The 13,983-nt window shown below is 46.1% G+C and overlaps 1 protein-coding gene across 3 annotated transcripts in view; it reads right to left on the reverse strand.

Annotated features, from left to right (window-relative positions):
* Nucleotides 1-13,983, reverse strand: part of LOC138975273 (eukaryotic translation initiation factor 4E transporter-like) — a 49,734-nt gene that overhangs the window by 26,316 nt on the left and 9,435 nt on the right. Inside the window, exons 8-16 of one of the 3 annotated variants that reach the window (XM_070347927.1) lie at nt 13,535-13,774; nt 12,210-12,373; nt 11,758-11,962; nt 11,218-11,430; nt 10,552-10,668; nt 9,936-10,171; nt 8,938-9,003; nt 8,543-8,719; nt 7,612-7,915 (exon numbers count right to left, since the gene is read on the reverse strand). In XM_070347927.1, the coding sequence (XP_070204028.1) occupies nt 7,612-7,915; nt 8,543-8,719; nt 8,938-9,003; nt 9,936-10,171; nt 10,552-10,668; nt 11,218-11,430; nt 11,758-11,962; nt 12,210-12,373; nt 13,535-13,774 (1,722 nt within the window). Of the gene's footprint in view, nt 1-7,605; nt 7,916-8,542; nt 8,720-8,937; nt 9,004-9,935; nt 10,172-10,551; nt 10,669-11,217; nt 11,431-11,757; nt 11,963-12,209; nt 12,374-13,534; nt 13,775-13,983 lie in introns of all 3 variants that reach the window. The other 2 variants (XM_070347926.1, XM_070347929.1) reach the window with 2 other exon arrangements.

Consider the following 13,983-nt stretch of genomic DNA (forward strand, 5'->3'; position numbering starts at 1 on the left):
ACGACAGACGCTTAAGAGAGGCATCCGTGGCGTCAAGACGCCGCGTGATGTCTGTCATGTACTGTTGGAAAGTACGAAGCATAGCTTCGGAAGTTCCATCAGAAACCGGCAAGGGTAGAGGATCAGTGTTAACCTCAGGGCGACCCTGATCCTCCTCCCCATCGTCCTCTGACTCACTCTCCTCTTCACTTCCCGACAACTCCTCAACAGCAGGAGTGTAGGAAGCTTGAGGGGGAGGAGCCGAAAGTGATGAAGTAGACTGTGACGAAACGCCCACTGAAGCAAGAGGCCGCGAAGACCCCTGCCCCAAAGACGAAACGTCTCCAGCAGCCGAAGGGAGAGAACAACAAAAACCCTGCGACTGTTGGGTCAGTCCAGCCAACGAACCCCCGCCATTTATAGACTGAACAGGGACCCATCGGGTCTGATCAGAAAAGAAATGGTCCGGTCCGGTCGGGGGTGCCGATCCGGTCCGGTCGGGTGGTCCGGTGTTCCGGTGGTCCGGTCCGGTCCGGTCGAGTGGTCCGGTGTTCCGGTGGTCCGGTCCGGTCCGGTGGTCCGGTCCGGTCCCGTACCATCCGGAGGTCCCGTTCGGCACAGAACCATCCGTACCCACAAAAGTGTTCGGGTGGTTCGGTCCGGACGTGGAAACACCGTACCATCCGGACCCGTAGGTCCGGTGGTCCGGTGTGTTCCGGTTCGGTGCCAGACCACCCGGACCAACAGAGGTGGTCGGGTGGTCCGGTCCCGACCGGACCACTGGTCCCGTACCGTACCATCCGGACCCGTAGGTCCGGTGGTCCGGTGTGTTCCGGTTCGGTGCCAGACCACCCGGACCAACAGAGGTGGTCGGGTGGTCCGGTCCCGACCGGACCACTGGTCCCGTACCGTACCATCCGGACCCGTAGGTCCGGGGGTCCGGCAAGGGCCAGAGGTACTGTCCCGCACCGGACCCTAAGGTCCGGTACGGTCCCGTACCATGGGTCCCGTCCGGACCAAACCCGGAGGTCAAGTCCAGTCGGGACCCGTGGGTCCGGTTCGATCCCGACCCGTAAGCCTGGACCGTTCCGGACCCTTGGTCCGGACCATCCGTCACCCGAACACCAGACGCTAAGGAATGGCGTGGGGTCAAGACGGTCCGGTCGGAGGTGTCGGTTTGAGCAACAGAAACAATGTTCCCGTCGCCCTGACCATTCGACAGAAGTACCACGTTCTGTCGAACACCTCCACGTCCAGTAACTAGTCGGCCGGAGCGTTTCATAGAGGGACAGCCACCAGTCACACGGACGTCAGAGGGAACCGTAGTAGCAGTGGTCGTAGGCACGATGCCTGAAACCCCTGCCCCCACAGGACCGCCCTGAACGGGGTCAATTCGCATCCCAACCCCAGCGGGGAGGGAATTCATAGACCCCGTCATCTCCTCCGATCTCCCCCCCCATGAGTCCGAGACTACTGTCGAAACAGCAGTAGACGACCCAGCGAGGGAGTTCAGAGGAGGACCCGTGTCCCTCCTGGCTTCCACAGCGGTGGAAACCGAGGAGGGCACAGGAGAGGCACCGGAAAAGAAAGAAGTCGAAACCTGAGTCTCTCCCGTAGCCCCTAGATCAGATTCACCAACCCCCAAAGAGGGTTGGGAATCGACCCGCCCCCGGATTCGAGCCAGGGAGGAGAAGGAAACCTTCCCCCCAGGCTTGAAACCGGGAGGAGCTGAAGCCTGAGACTGAGGGCCGGACAACGGCGTCGAAGGGGGGGAAGCGTGTTCCACGGAAGGAGAAGGAGAAAGACGCTTTTTCTTTCCCCTCGACCTTCCCCGAACCTTCGACGGCGCAGCCCCGCCCGAAGTCCCAGGTTCAAGCCCAGCCTGTTTGAGCAAGCTCGCATTGAGCTTGCTCAAACAGGCTTTCTCCGCCCTCCCTCGCCGCAAACGCAAAGCGTTTGGGGAGGGAGAGTCGGAGCGCCGAAAGGTCCCCCTGTCCGTGCGCAAAACATGACGCTGTGCGCCCGGAGAAGGGTTGCCCCCGGCAGACTCTGGTTCCGTAGAACCAGAGCCCAAAACAAGACGAGACATCCTACCTCGCCCTGTACGTACCCTTAAAAAATCGAGAATTAACAAAATTCAAAGAAAATTAGGTCAATACTCAAGTGAATGAGGCGAAACGAGAAGCAGACGACCGGTCACCACGAAGTAGGACGGTAGGCACGCCGAGTCCGCCACACAACAACGGAGGCACAAGTTGGAAGAAAAACAACGTAGCCTCAAGCCAGAAGTGGAATAACACACAAAAATCCAACAGGTGGTAATCCACACAGAAAAGAAGACTCTAGAATCCAAAATAATCCGGGAGCGCAGCAGAAACACAGCCTACTGTCACGCGCGAAAAAAGAAAGAGGACGCGCCACCTACATCCTGTAAGGGGGAAGCACTCAGACAGTGCTTGGGATCCACGGTGGCGCATGGTTATGGGAGATAATTGTACCCACGCAGCGTTTTGTCCAATTTTTTCGGCCTATAATAGATAATGTGCAAGAATAGTACTGTCGAGGTAAGTGTTATATTGACTATCAGCGATAGTACAATGAACAGCAATTTAAAGTAATGGAAAATAGTCTTGGGATCAACATTACAAACTTCTACAAATGTTTATGTTCATTCCTCCTCAGGAAAAACACATCGAACCGATGACAAGTTGACTGCGATGATGCCGAAAATGCCGACAGAGTGTTTTGTTGTGCTTCGAGAAAAAAAATTTCGTCGCTAGTTTTGGTCAAGTTAAAACAACTTACCTATTTTTTTTTTAATGTTTGACAGTAAGCTTAAATATAAACTTTCATCTGGAAGCACATTCAGCAAAGTGATGTAGCCAAATCATCACACAGCTACATTTCACTAGACGGATCTATACGCATAGTTCAGGTAGATCTGACTTTCACGCGACCGTAGCACTGTACGAAAAAGCAGACGACAAATGCAGTTGCCCGATGAAGAACAGTTACTCCCCGTTTACATCTTTAGTTGCTTCCCTTGCTAAAGTTACTGATATTTAGATCAGTGGTTACTGACTGGGGCATTCTGTTCTTTGCAGCTGTGAATTCTGATAGTGGAAGGGCAAGTCAGTCTTCTCAGTTGAACACGGAATGTTCTGCTGACAGAAGTCACTTTGGGATAAGACAACGATTTTGTTGACGAGGTCAATGCTTCAGAATAATTTTGTTGCACTTCGCCCGGACATTATTTTGTGACTCCGAAGTCGAAGCAGATCTACTTTGATCACGATGGTGTTGTAAAGGTTCACGATGACAACGCACACTACTAATCGGTTAAAGAGTTCTCCAAGAGCATAGGCCTATTGCGAAGCAAGGTCTTCCTCTTCCTGATCGTTTGAATGCCCGGACATCGTAAATGAGAACCTGTTGCTCTTTCCGGGCCGTTTGCTGTCTCCACTTAGATCTATGACAAGCTACAATTTCAGGTAAGTTACCATATAGACTGCAGTGTGTGTTTTGTGTGTGTGTGTGAGCGCGCGCGCAGCTTGTGTGTGTGTGTTGTGTGAGGGTTTCTGTATGTGTGTGTGTGTGTGTGTGTGTGTGTGTGAGAGATAGAGAGAGAAAGAGAGAGAGAGAGAGAGAGAAAGAGGGGTAGATAGAGGAAGAGAGATGATAATGACAATGATGATTTTGATGATGATGATGATGATGATGATGATGATGATGATGATGATGATGATGATGATGATGATGATGATGATGGTGGTGGTGGTATGTGTGTACGTGTAGTATGTTTTTAAACTCCTCTTTTTTTTATTTAACCAATGTTACTCTCTTTCTCTCAGTTTGCTGGCGTGGAACAGCAAACAAGTCCAGCAATTCACCGGACAGTGCAACAACAAAAGACAGAAGTGCCTGGCCACAAAGCAGGTGTTCGACAGAATGGGGCAACAGCAATGTCCAGCCGGTTCCAGTTCCAAGGAAATCAGCATGGTTTACCCTTGGACTTTGCTCAGTAGGTAAAGACATATTAATACTTTACAATTTGTCAGTACTTTAAAAAAAAGGGGGGAGCAATACAGTTATATTTGTGTTTATGTGCTGTTTTCTCCAACAAAGAAGCACACACACAGACACACACACACACAGACACACACACAGACACACACACACTACATTTTCGATAATGTCACCATACCATACCAGCTTAGAAATGGCAAGTGGACAGGTACCCAAAACCAGACTTGAGCTGTGCAAATAGTGGTTAGTAAATAATTATGTTGATCAACTCTGTGGTTGCCTTTGTTTCAGAGAAGCAAATCGTCTACCTTGCGAATGAGGCAGGGGTACAGAGGAGGGAAGCAACTTCAGTCTTCGGCATGGTGCATCAATACTAGCTTAGGCATGCAGTGTTGTGTGTGAATGAACAGCACAAATCCATTTTGAAAATGTCTTGATCGTCGGCCACATCAAGTTCGACCCTGATTGGCATTTCAGTTTGTTGAAAGTAAAGGGAGACGTTCGATAGCAAAGTGCACGGATGACATTTTCAATTCAGTGAAGTGATGGACAGACTGACAGACCCACGTGTGCAAGGACACACAGCACCATATGTTACTTTCTACAACTGGAAGCTGTATTTACCAAGGAAACTGAACAATTAATCCTTGTTATGAAATTTAGAAGTACCACAACTTCAAGTCGACAAGTGTGTGTGTATTGTTTTCAGCAGACAGCCTCAAATAGTTTGTGTTTGTATGTGCGTGGGTGAAGAAAGAATAGAACATGGCGGGGGGAGAGGTAGTATGAAAGAAGAAGAAATATTCGAGAAAAAAAATCATATGGCTGATTGTTTTTACATTTAGTCAAGTTTTGATTAAATGTTTTAACATAGAGGGGGAATCGAGACGAGGGTCGTGGTGTATGTGTGTGTGTGTCTGTGCGTGTGTGTGTGTAGAGCGATTCAGACTAAACTACTGGACCGATCTTTATGAAATTTTACATGAGAGTTCCTGGGTATAAAATCCGCAGATTTTTGATTTTTTATTTCGATAAATGTCTTTTATGACGTCATACCCGGCTTTTTGTAAAAGTTGAGGCGGCACTGTCACACCTTCATTTTTCAATCAAATTGATTGAAATTTTGGCCAAGCAATCTTCGACGAAGGCCGGACTTCAGTATTGCATTTCAGCATGGAGGCTTAAAAATTAATTTATGACTTTGGTCATTAAAAATCTGAAAATTGTAATTAAAAATATTTTTTTATAAAACGATTGAAAATTACTTTTATTTTATTCTTCATCATGTTCTGATTCCAAAAACATATAAATATGTTATATTCGGATTAAAAACAAGCTCTGAAAATTAAAAATATAAAAATTACGATTAAAATTAAGTTTACGAAATCGTTTTAAAAACAATTTCATCTTATTCCTTGTCGGTTCCTGATTCCAAAAACATATAGATATGATATGTTTGGATTAAAAACACGCTCAGAAAGTTAAAACGAAGAGAGGTACAGTAAAGTGTGCTATGCAGCACAGCGCAACCGCTACCGCGCTGAACAGGCTCGTCACTTTCACTGCCTTTTGCACTAGCGGCGGACTACGGTGATTGTGAAAAAAATGCAGTGCGTTCAGTTTCATTCTGTGAGTTCCACAGCTTGACTAAATGTAGTAATTTCGCCTTACGCGACTTGTTTCTTCTGCATGGGAGGAGAGAATGATAGAAAAAGACGAAAAAGTAAAAATTAGGGTAACGTTACAAAAAGGGCAATAACTCTGGAATGAAACATTATTTTGACCTAAAACCATACCAGTAATAACGGCAGATGATTGAACTTACTATTTCCCGGCAAAAGTTTGTTTTTAAAAGTTTGGCCATTTTAAGTCATTTTGGGGGTATCTCCAAAAAAGGGTCATAACTCCGTGAAAAATAAATTTGAAGGTCTGAAATTCTCACATCACGTTCTAAATATAACAGTCTGTCAAATAAAATCCAAAACTCAAAATCGATAAATTTGTCAACAAGGTCCCTTTTCGCAGAAATGGCCACATATGGTGCAAACACTTCTGCCATCAGAAGAGTTGATATGCAAGTTGACATGTTGCAAACACTTCTCTTATCTGAAGAGTGGATATGCAAGATGATATGTTGCGAACACTTCTCCCATCAGAAGAGTGGATATGCAAGATGATATGGTGCAAACACTTCTCCCATCTGAAGAGTGGATATGCAAGATGATATGTTGCGAACACTTCTCCCATCAGAAGAGTGGATATGCAAGATGATATGGTGCAAACACTTCTCCCATCTGAAGAGTGGATATGCAAGATGATATGGTGCGAACACTTCTCCCATCTGAAGAGTGGATATGCAAGTTGACATGTTGCAAACACTTCTCCAATCTGAAGAGTGGATATCGAAAATTTTTAATTAAATTTTCATTTGATTAACCTTTTAACTACCATACCGCCCGATACCGCCCGTCTTCCGCCATTGCCGCCATTCCCATACCGCCCGATACCGCCCCTCGCCGGTGTAGCGTCTGTTTCGGTTGTTTGCGGTTGTTGTGCGCGAGCAGTAGTAATAAGACGGTTGCAAATGCATTGTGGGATTGTCTCACTTCCGCCTTGTTTTTTCCCCATGTGCTTTCGATCTCTGTGAGAGTTACAATCGATCTTTTTTCACCAAATTTGTTGGGCGCTTGGTGCCGACATGACAGTGATCCTGATTTCATGACTATGCTGGATTATCTCCACGAAAATAGACATCAATTAGAAGATTCTGGCTTCGACATCAGCATTTCTGTGAACACTGCTGATCTGACCTACTTTGATCGTTCAATGAATATCAACAAGTGACAGCGAAACGGATGATATACCGGAGCAACAAGTAAGCGTAATTTTTCAACTTTATTGACAGGTCAACAGGTAGATAAATCATGATAACACTGCGACATACATACCACCAAGAAGAAGAACACATACTCTTTGAAGTTTGATCCCTATCCAATAACATACCAATTTTTTTTATCAATCTGACAAAGAGAAACTGAGTAATAATAATTTAAACACGCATACCCGTTTTTGACCGTCTCTGCTCAAAATAACTTGGGAGCTGAGGGAGTCTACACAACAATAAACTTGGTAGTTAAAAGGTTAATATACTTACCCGAATCACATAATAGCATTGACGCAGTCGAGATGCTAAGGTGTCTGAAAACGCTATCCCGTCCATAGTTAAAGGGAAGCAACCCATAAAAAAAAAAAAAGTAGCAAACTTGCCACCCAGGGTTACCTCCCGTAGTGTGCAAGATTACTTGGTGCAAATACTTCTCCCATCGGAATACCACCCCAAAGCGTTCTGATCATCATTTTGCTGCAATTCCATACACAACCATTTTACAATACATTTGACCTTCAGTGTCCTATCAAAACACCCAATTTTCTCTGTACTTGCAACTTTGCAAAACCTGAATAAATAAATAATCTCTGTGAAACTGCGATTGATCAGATGATGTGGGTGATGAATTAAGGGGAACTTGCTACGTACCACTGTACCAGCACCTTTTCTCAAACTGAACGTCATCCCAAGAAGCCCATATAAAAACAGCTCACACTCACTGATCGGCGACGGCACTCTGGCGTTGGCCGCGTTGTTTGCTTGCTGGGAGGTGACCCGGAGACTGGGCGGGGGGAGGCCGGGGGGCAGGGGGGAGGAGATGGGGCCTTGTGCAGAGCCCATGGGGGGGATGGGGGAGGCGGGTTTCATGACGATGGTGGGGTTCTGCTGCAGGAAGTTGATGATGGGATCGTGTGAGGGTCCTCGGCCTCGCCCCACCCCCTGGGGCAGAACTGGGCGCGGTGCCACCAGAGGGGGCTGCTGTTGCTGCTGACCCTGTGACCCTGGGTGCTGGATCACAGGCACCTGAACAATCAATACACACAATCAACAATCAATTCAAACCTTTTTCTCTGGCGCTGTATTTTAACAGAACAACGAACACTCACAATCAATTCAAAACTTTTTCTCTAGTGCTACATTTTAACAGGCCTACACAATTATTGCACCGACTCAAGTGCACAAAATGCTGTCAGAAATGGAAGCAAGAGCTACAGACTGACACTGGTGGCTGTCCACCTGTCAAATTGGACTAATGTACAGCAAGGATGTTCTGAGCTTTCTGCCACATATCTTGGAGACAAGGATTCACCACTCGTCATCAATTACAGTGGAACCCCCCTTCCAAGCTTTCCCGATTGAATACTCCCTCCCTTTTAAAACCACGTTTTCTCAGATTATTGTGGTAATAAAAAGGAGGAGGGGAGGGGGGGGGGGGGGGGTCCACAGTATATGAATCAAAAATAAAAATTGTGCTGTTCTAGCTTCATAACATAATGTTCAACAGAACGTTCACTTCCTACTGAGAGACCCAAAATGGATTCAACGTGACCTGTTTCAATCCATTTAGTCATTCAATCCTAAAAATATCCCACAGTTACAAACTTGGCCAAATCTAATGACCAAGCTATGTAGCCGCCTCTCCCACGTTACCTTGGCCATGATGCCCTGAGCCTGCAGGTTAGCCTGGTGCTGCAGCTGTTGCTGGAGTTGCTGAGCCTGAAGGTGAGCCTGCGGACTGGGGGCCTGAGCCTGCGGGTCTGGGCGGTGCATGTGGTGCAGGGTCATCTGTTGGATCTGACGCTGCTGCTCCTTGTTCCTCAGCAGAGCCTGTCGGGCAACACAAACATCCTGTACTTTCCACCAGCATCCTTCCCTCGGAACAAACACCTCAGTCCACACAACAACCCAACAGCAGATTCTTAAGACTGCTCAAAACAGTTAAAGTCTTGGAACTGAAACTCATGCATTTTGTAAGTTCTGCTTGCTGAAACTGTGAAGCAAATGAGAGTTGAGACGGTCTGTAGCTCTGCATGCTATAATCTCACCTGTGTGAATTCATTGTGTGCTTGTGCACCAAAAGATGGGGATAATGAGCGTGGATCTGCAGTCATCTGGCAAAGGAAAACAAACAGAATGCACAACTTGCTTTACTGAATTTAACTTTGACCACTCTCTTTAACCCCTTCACTGCCCACCCCGTACTAGGTACGTGGGATTTGCGTCAGCAACATTTCAGGACATTTTTGAAAACTAAATGGGAGGTAACCACTGTCCAAGTACTTGTAGGGGTTCTAAACACAGTTCTTTCCCATAGACCGTTCGGATAAGTTAGTACCAGGTGGTGAAAACTGTGTTAGAAATGTAGAACCGATCTATAGCATTCACAATGGCGGCCAAAAGTCGGACCTCAACTCCTAGACCTGTTTTCAAGTGATACAGTGTTTTGGAAGCTCTACAAGAAGTGATTTATGGATTACCACTCAGAAGAATACTTTTATGGGCTGTAATGTGAGTACCTGATGTTTGACACCAGTTTTAGCAGTATTTTGTGTGGCTTTACGTGCTGCAATGTGTGTGTGTGCAAGTCTGGAAACTGTAATTTTTGACAAAAATGGTCATTATATCAATTTTTACTATAACAATCACAAACAAAGTCCAATGATCATGTCATCCTATAATAGCCAAGGGTATAAGCAAAACACATGCCAAAGATCTAAGAGATATCTCAATAAATGATCGAGCAGTGAACAGATTAGTGAACCTACCGAAGAAAGCGAAATTTTGCCCTGGCACACAGCAATACCAAAATGCTGTTATACTGTGGCAGTGAAGGGGTTAAGAGCACATTGTGATAACTCAACTGAAAGAATAGTTTGTTGACAAGTTACCAATTAGTGCTGACTTGCACAAATGATAGGCACAGCCATCAAGAATTTATCGCCTCTTGTCTGATAACATTCTATTTCTTAAGCAAAGGATAGTCCTCTTGCCATTGGTGTAATACAAACTATAGTGTGGAAATCCACACCTAACTACAACTTACCGCTGCCTGGGCACCGCCACCACCACCACCACCACCACCACCACCAACTTTCATCAGGTTCAACAGCCGATTGAAAGCTGACTGGTCGCCATCATCGTTGCGTGCAGCTGGTGGGGGAGGGGGTCCCGAGAGCATAGGGGCTGGGGTGGAGTGGGGGGTGGAGGCGGGGCTCTGTGGGGAGTTCTGGTGCATGGCCGCCTCCAGTTCAGCCACCGTCTTCATCTTTCGCTGCATGCCTGTCAGCAACACACACTTTTCATCACAGCTGTCCCACTTGAAAGAAATCTTCTTGCAATGAATAACAATGCTAACTGAACAAAAACTGATTAAAAATGTTAACCCTTTAGCTGCACGATAACATTATCAAGGCGGCCTTTAGCCTATTAAGTGTTAATGCCCAGAGAATCACAGCTAACTGGAAAAAAATCCCTCTTTGTCTTCATTTAACCCCTGTCAAAAGAAGGGAAAATGTTCCAAATCAAAACACTGAAAGCGTTCACACACACACACACACACACCACACACACACACACACACACACACACACACACACACACACACACACACACACACACACCACACACCATAACACAACACAACACAACCACACACACACCTGGCGGGACGTTGGCGGGACTAGCTGTACCACTGGACGGAGTGCTGCCAAACAGCATGGCCTTCAGCTGGGCCTCTGCGTCCTGCGTGGAGAAACTGCCCCTGGAACTGGGGGTGGCTGTCCACACAAACATCATTCCAGTTCATTTGATTCCTTCTACTGTCAACCCAACATTCTTTTTCAGTAGTCTATCCCATTGCTTACGTGTTTTGTCAGGGTTCAAGTCCACTTCCTACTTCCTTACCTAACTTAATGAATTTGTTTTTAATGCCATGTTTTTAAAGTTTAACGTCTGGAAACATAGTATGCAATTGAAAGGAAAGTCAGGATGGTGGAGAGAGAAGAGAAGATGCTGTGCATTAGAACCACCTGCCTTTGACAAACTGCACTGCATCCTGATAGTGATATACACATCTTCCTGTTTCTCAAAACTTCTCCCTCATTTCATACAAACATCCCAACACAAGCTGCTAAACAGAATCCAAGAGGCAATCGGGCTTCAGATCCTGGGTATTTAAAACAGCCCCAACCTGACCCAAGAGTCCAAAATAATGAAGATACTCTGGGTCTTTATCTCAGAATCAGCAGTACAATGGAACAATTGGAGCTCACAAAACGTCTGATCCCAGCCAAAAGTCTGAAGACTCATGTGTGACAATAACTCACAAGCATTGCCAGACTTTTCCATGGCCGAGTTCTGGAAGAGAGCAGAGACGATAGGCGGGAGGTTCTTCTGCTGCGTGTAGTGCTCGGGGCCGTGCGTCAGGTGGTCCTTGTTCATAGGGAAGTGGTGGGGGAGGTGTCGCTCCCCGTACATGGCCGCCATCATGTGGGGCGGGGGAGAGGGGCCTGACGGGCTCTTAGCACCTTCCAGCATCTCTGTCACACAAAGGGTTGTGGTTGTTTTCAGTCAATCCAATTTATCATAAAATTCATCAGAATCTAAGTCAAACAGATTAATCATACAATAAATCAGACCTTTTTGATTCCATCTTGTTTATGTTTAGCGTTGTTGCTATCATTTTAGACTTTCTTTTGTAACTGGAAGTACTTGTAGAGCTCCATGAAAACCCAGGTCTGTTCAACACACGTCCATATTACGTTCCTTGCAGACAGTCTGTGAAAATGTTGACAGCAGGTTTATGTGATTAACAAGCACAGCAAAGATGATAATATCACAAGGACAGACAAACACAGACAACTGACCACTGAGGTAGTTGAAGTCCTCGCTGACGTTGACGGGGCTGTTGCGGTGGTTGAGCATGAGGTTGTTGTTGATGTTGCTGTTGGTGAGGGCTTCCATGTCGTGTGCCGACTGTGCGCCGCTGGCCATGGCGTGGGCCACGAACCACTTGCTGAAGCGACTGCCGCTCTCCGTGGTGATGGCCTCGTGAGGGTCTTGCAGCAGGTCCTGGGCAAATAAATGGGGGTTGTTCTCAAGTTTCCCAACCACAGGTGAAACATTGATATTTGACAGGTTGCCTTATGACTGCAGCTTGATGCTTTCCCTCTAAAGCAATGTCCATCTCAATCCCCCCCAAAACAAAACTACTCTGTCAGGCATTTGGCCAAGACCTGTGAAATCACCACCACAACCAACAGATCAATTTCATTCAAACCAACAGCCACACTCAAAGAAGTCGTCAGCATGTGCTCACCACCAATCCTGGAATGTGTTCTACGTTGAAGAAGTGGTTGAAGTCGAACATGGAGGCTGAGGTGGTGGTGGGCTGTTGCGGGGGGCGCACGTCTCCCACCTCTGCCTGGGTGACGGGGGAACGTGATTCCTGCGGCTCACTGCTGCCGTTCTCTTCTCCTCGCCCTGACCAACAAGCAATACAAAACGTCAAATCCACAACACATAAAACTGCTAATGTTCCTAAATCGAGAATCAAACACTACCAAAGGTTAGTTAATGAAATATCTAATTACAGACAAAATGAAACGCTCACTGGTATTAGTATGTCAAACTTACACCTCACTCTTGCCATCAGGGAAACAACAACAAACTGAGCACAGTCCATTTTCTGTTTATCATCTCATTTTTACATTTAGTCAAGTTTTGACTAAATGTTTTAACATAGAGGGGGGAATCGAGACGAGGGTCGTGGTGTATGTGTGTGTGTGTGTGTGTGTGTGTGTGTCTGTCTGTCTGTCTGTGTGTGTGTGTGTGTAGAGCGATTCAGACTAAACTACTGGGCCGATCTTTATGAAATTTGACAGAGTTCCTGGGTATGATATCCCCGGACGGTTTTTTTCATTTTTTTTGATAAATACCTTTGATGACGTCATATCCGGCCTTTTGTAAAAGTTGAGGCGGCACTGTCACACCCTCATTTTTCCATTAAATTGATTGAAATTTTGGCAAAGCAATCTTCGACGAAGGCCGGGGTTTGGTATTGCATTTCAGCTTGGTGGCTTAAAAACTAATGAGTGAGTTTGGTCATTAAAAATCGGAAACTTGTAATTAAAATTAATTTTTTTATTAAACGATCCAAAAACAATTTCATCTTATTCTTCGTCATTTTCTGATTCCAAAAACATATACATATGTTATATTTGGATTAAAAACAAGCTCTGAAAATTAAAAATATAAAAATTATGATCAAAATTAAATTTCCGAAATTGTTTTAAAAATGATTTCATCTTATTCCTTGTCGGTTCCCGATTCCAAAAGCATATAGATATGATATGTTTGGATTAAAAACACGCTCAGAAAGTTAAAACGAAGAGAGGTACAGTAAAGCGTGCTATGAAGCACAGCGCAATCGCTACCGCGCCAAACAGGCTCGTCACTTTCACTGCCTTTTGCACTAGCGGCGGACTACGTTCAGTTTCATTCTGTGAGTTCCACAGCTTGACTAAATGTAGTAATTTCGCCTTACGCGACTTGTTATTTGTCCACTTATTCATGTGATCTACAGTTGCTGGGAGGCACACCACCACCTGCCTCTGAATGAGGAAAACGAGTGCAGACACTCACCATGAGAGTTGTGTTGAGCATCGCCCGCCTCGTTGACTGTGGGGTGAGAGGCTTTCTCGTCGTCAGCGTACTCTCCACCATTCTCCCCCTCCTCCTCCTCTTCTTCCTCCTCCTGTCGGCGACGAGCCCTAGTGTTCCCCTCTCGCTCAAAGCCGTGCAGCTCAATGGTGTCGCTCTGGCTGGTGGGCCCCCCGGTGAACCACTCGGGCGTCTCTTCTTCACGTTGGTAGCGGTGACGGCCTGAACGACAAGGAATCAAACATTATACTCACTAGCCAGTTTGGACATTATCAGTTGACAATATCCTGTGTTAGCCCTGTGCAAGGTTCACCACCACATTGAGTCAATCTCAATTACTTGCTCTCCTTTCATTTGCAGTCCTCCCTTCCACAGGGCTAAATCTGGAGTATGCTATCACTTACATCTATCAGCGTCATAACTTTCGCTGG

This window comes from Littorina saxatilis, linkage group LG9 (genome assembly GCF_037325665.1).
Source record: "Littorina saxatilis isolate snail1 linkage group LG9, US_GU_Lsax_2.0, whole genome shotgun sequence".
NCBI lineage: Eukaryota > Metazoa > Mollusca > Gastropoda > Littorinimorpha > Littorinidae > Littorina > Littorina saxatilis.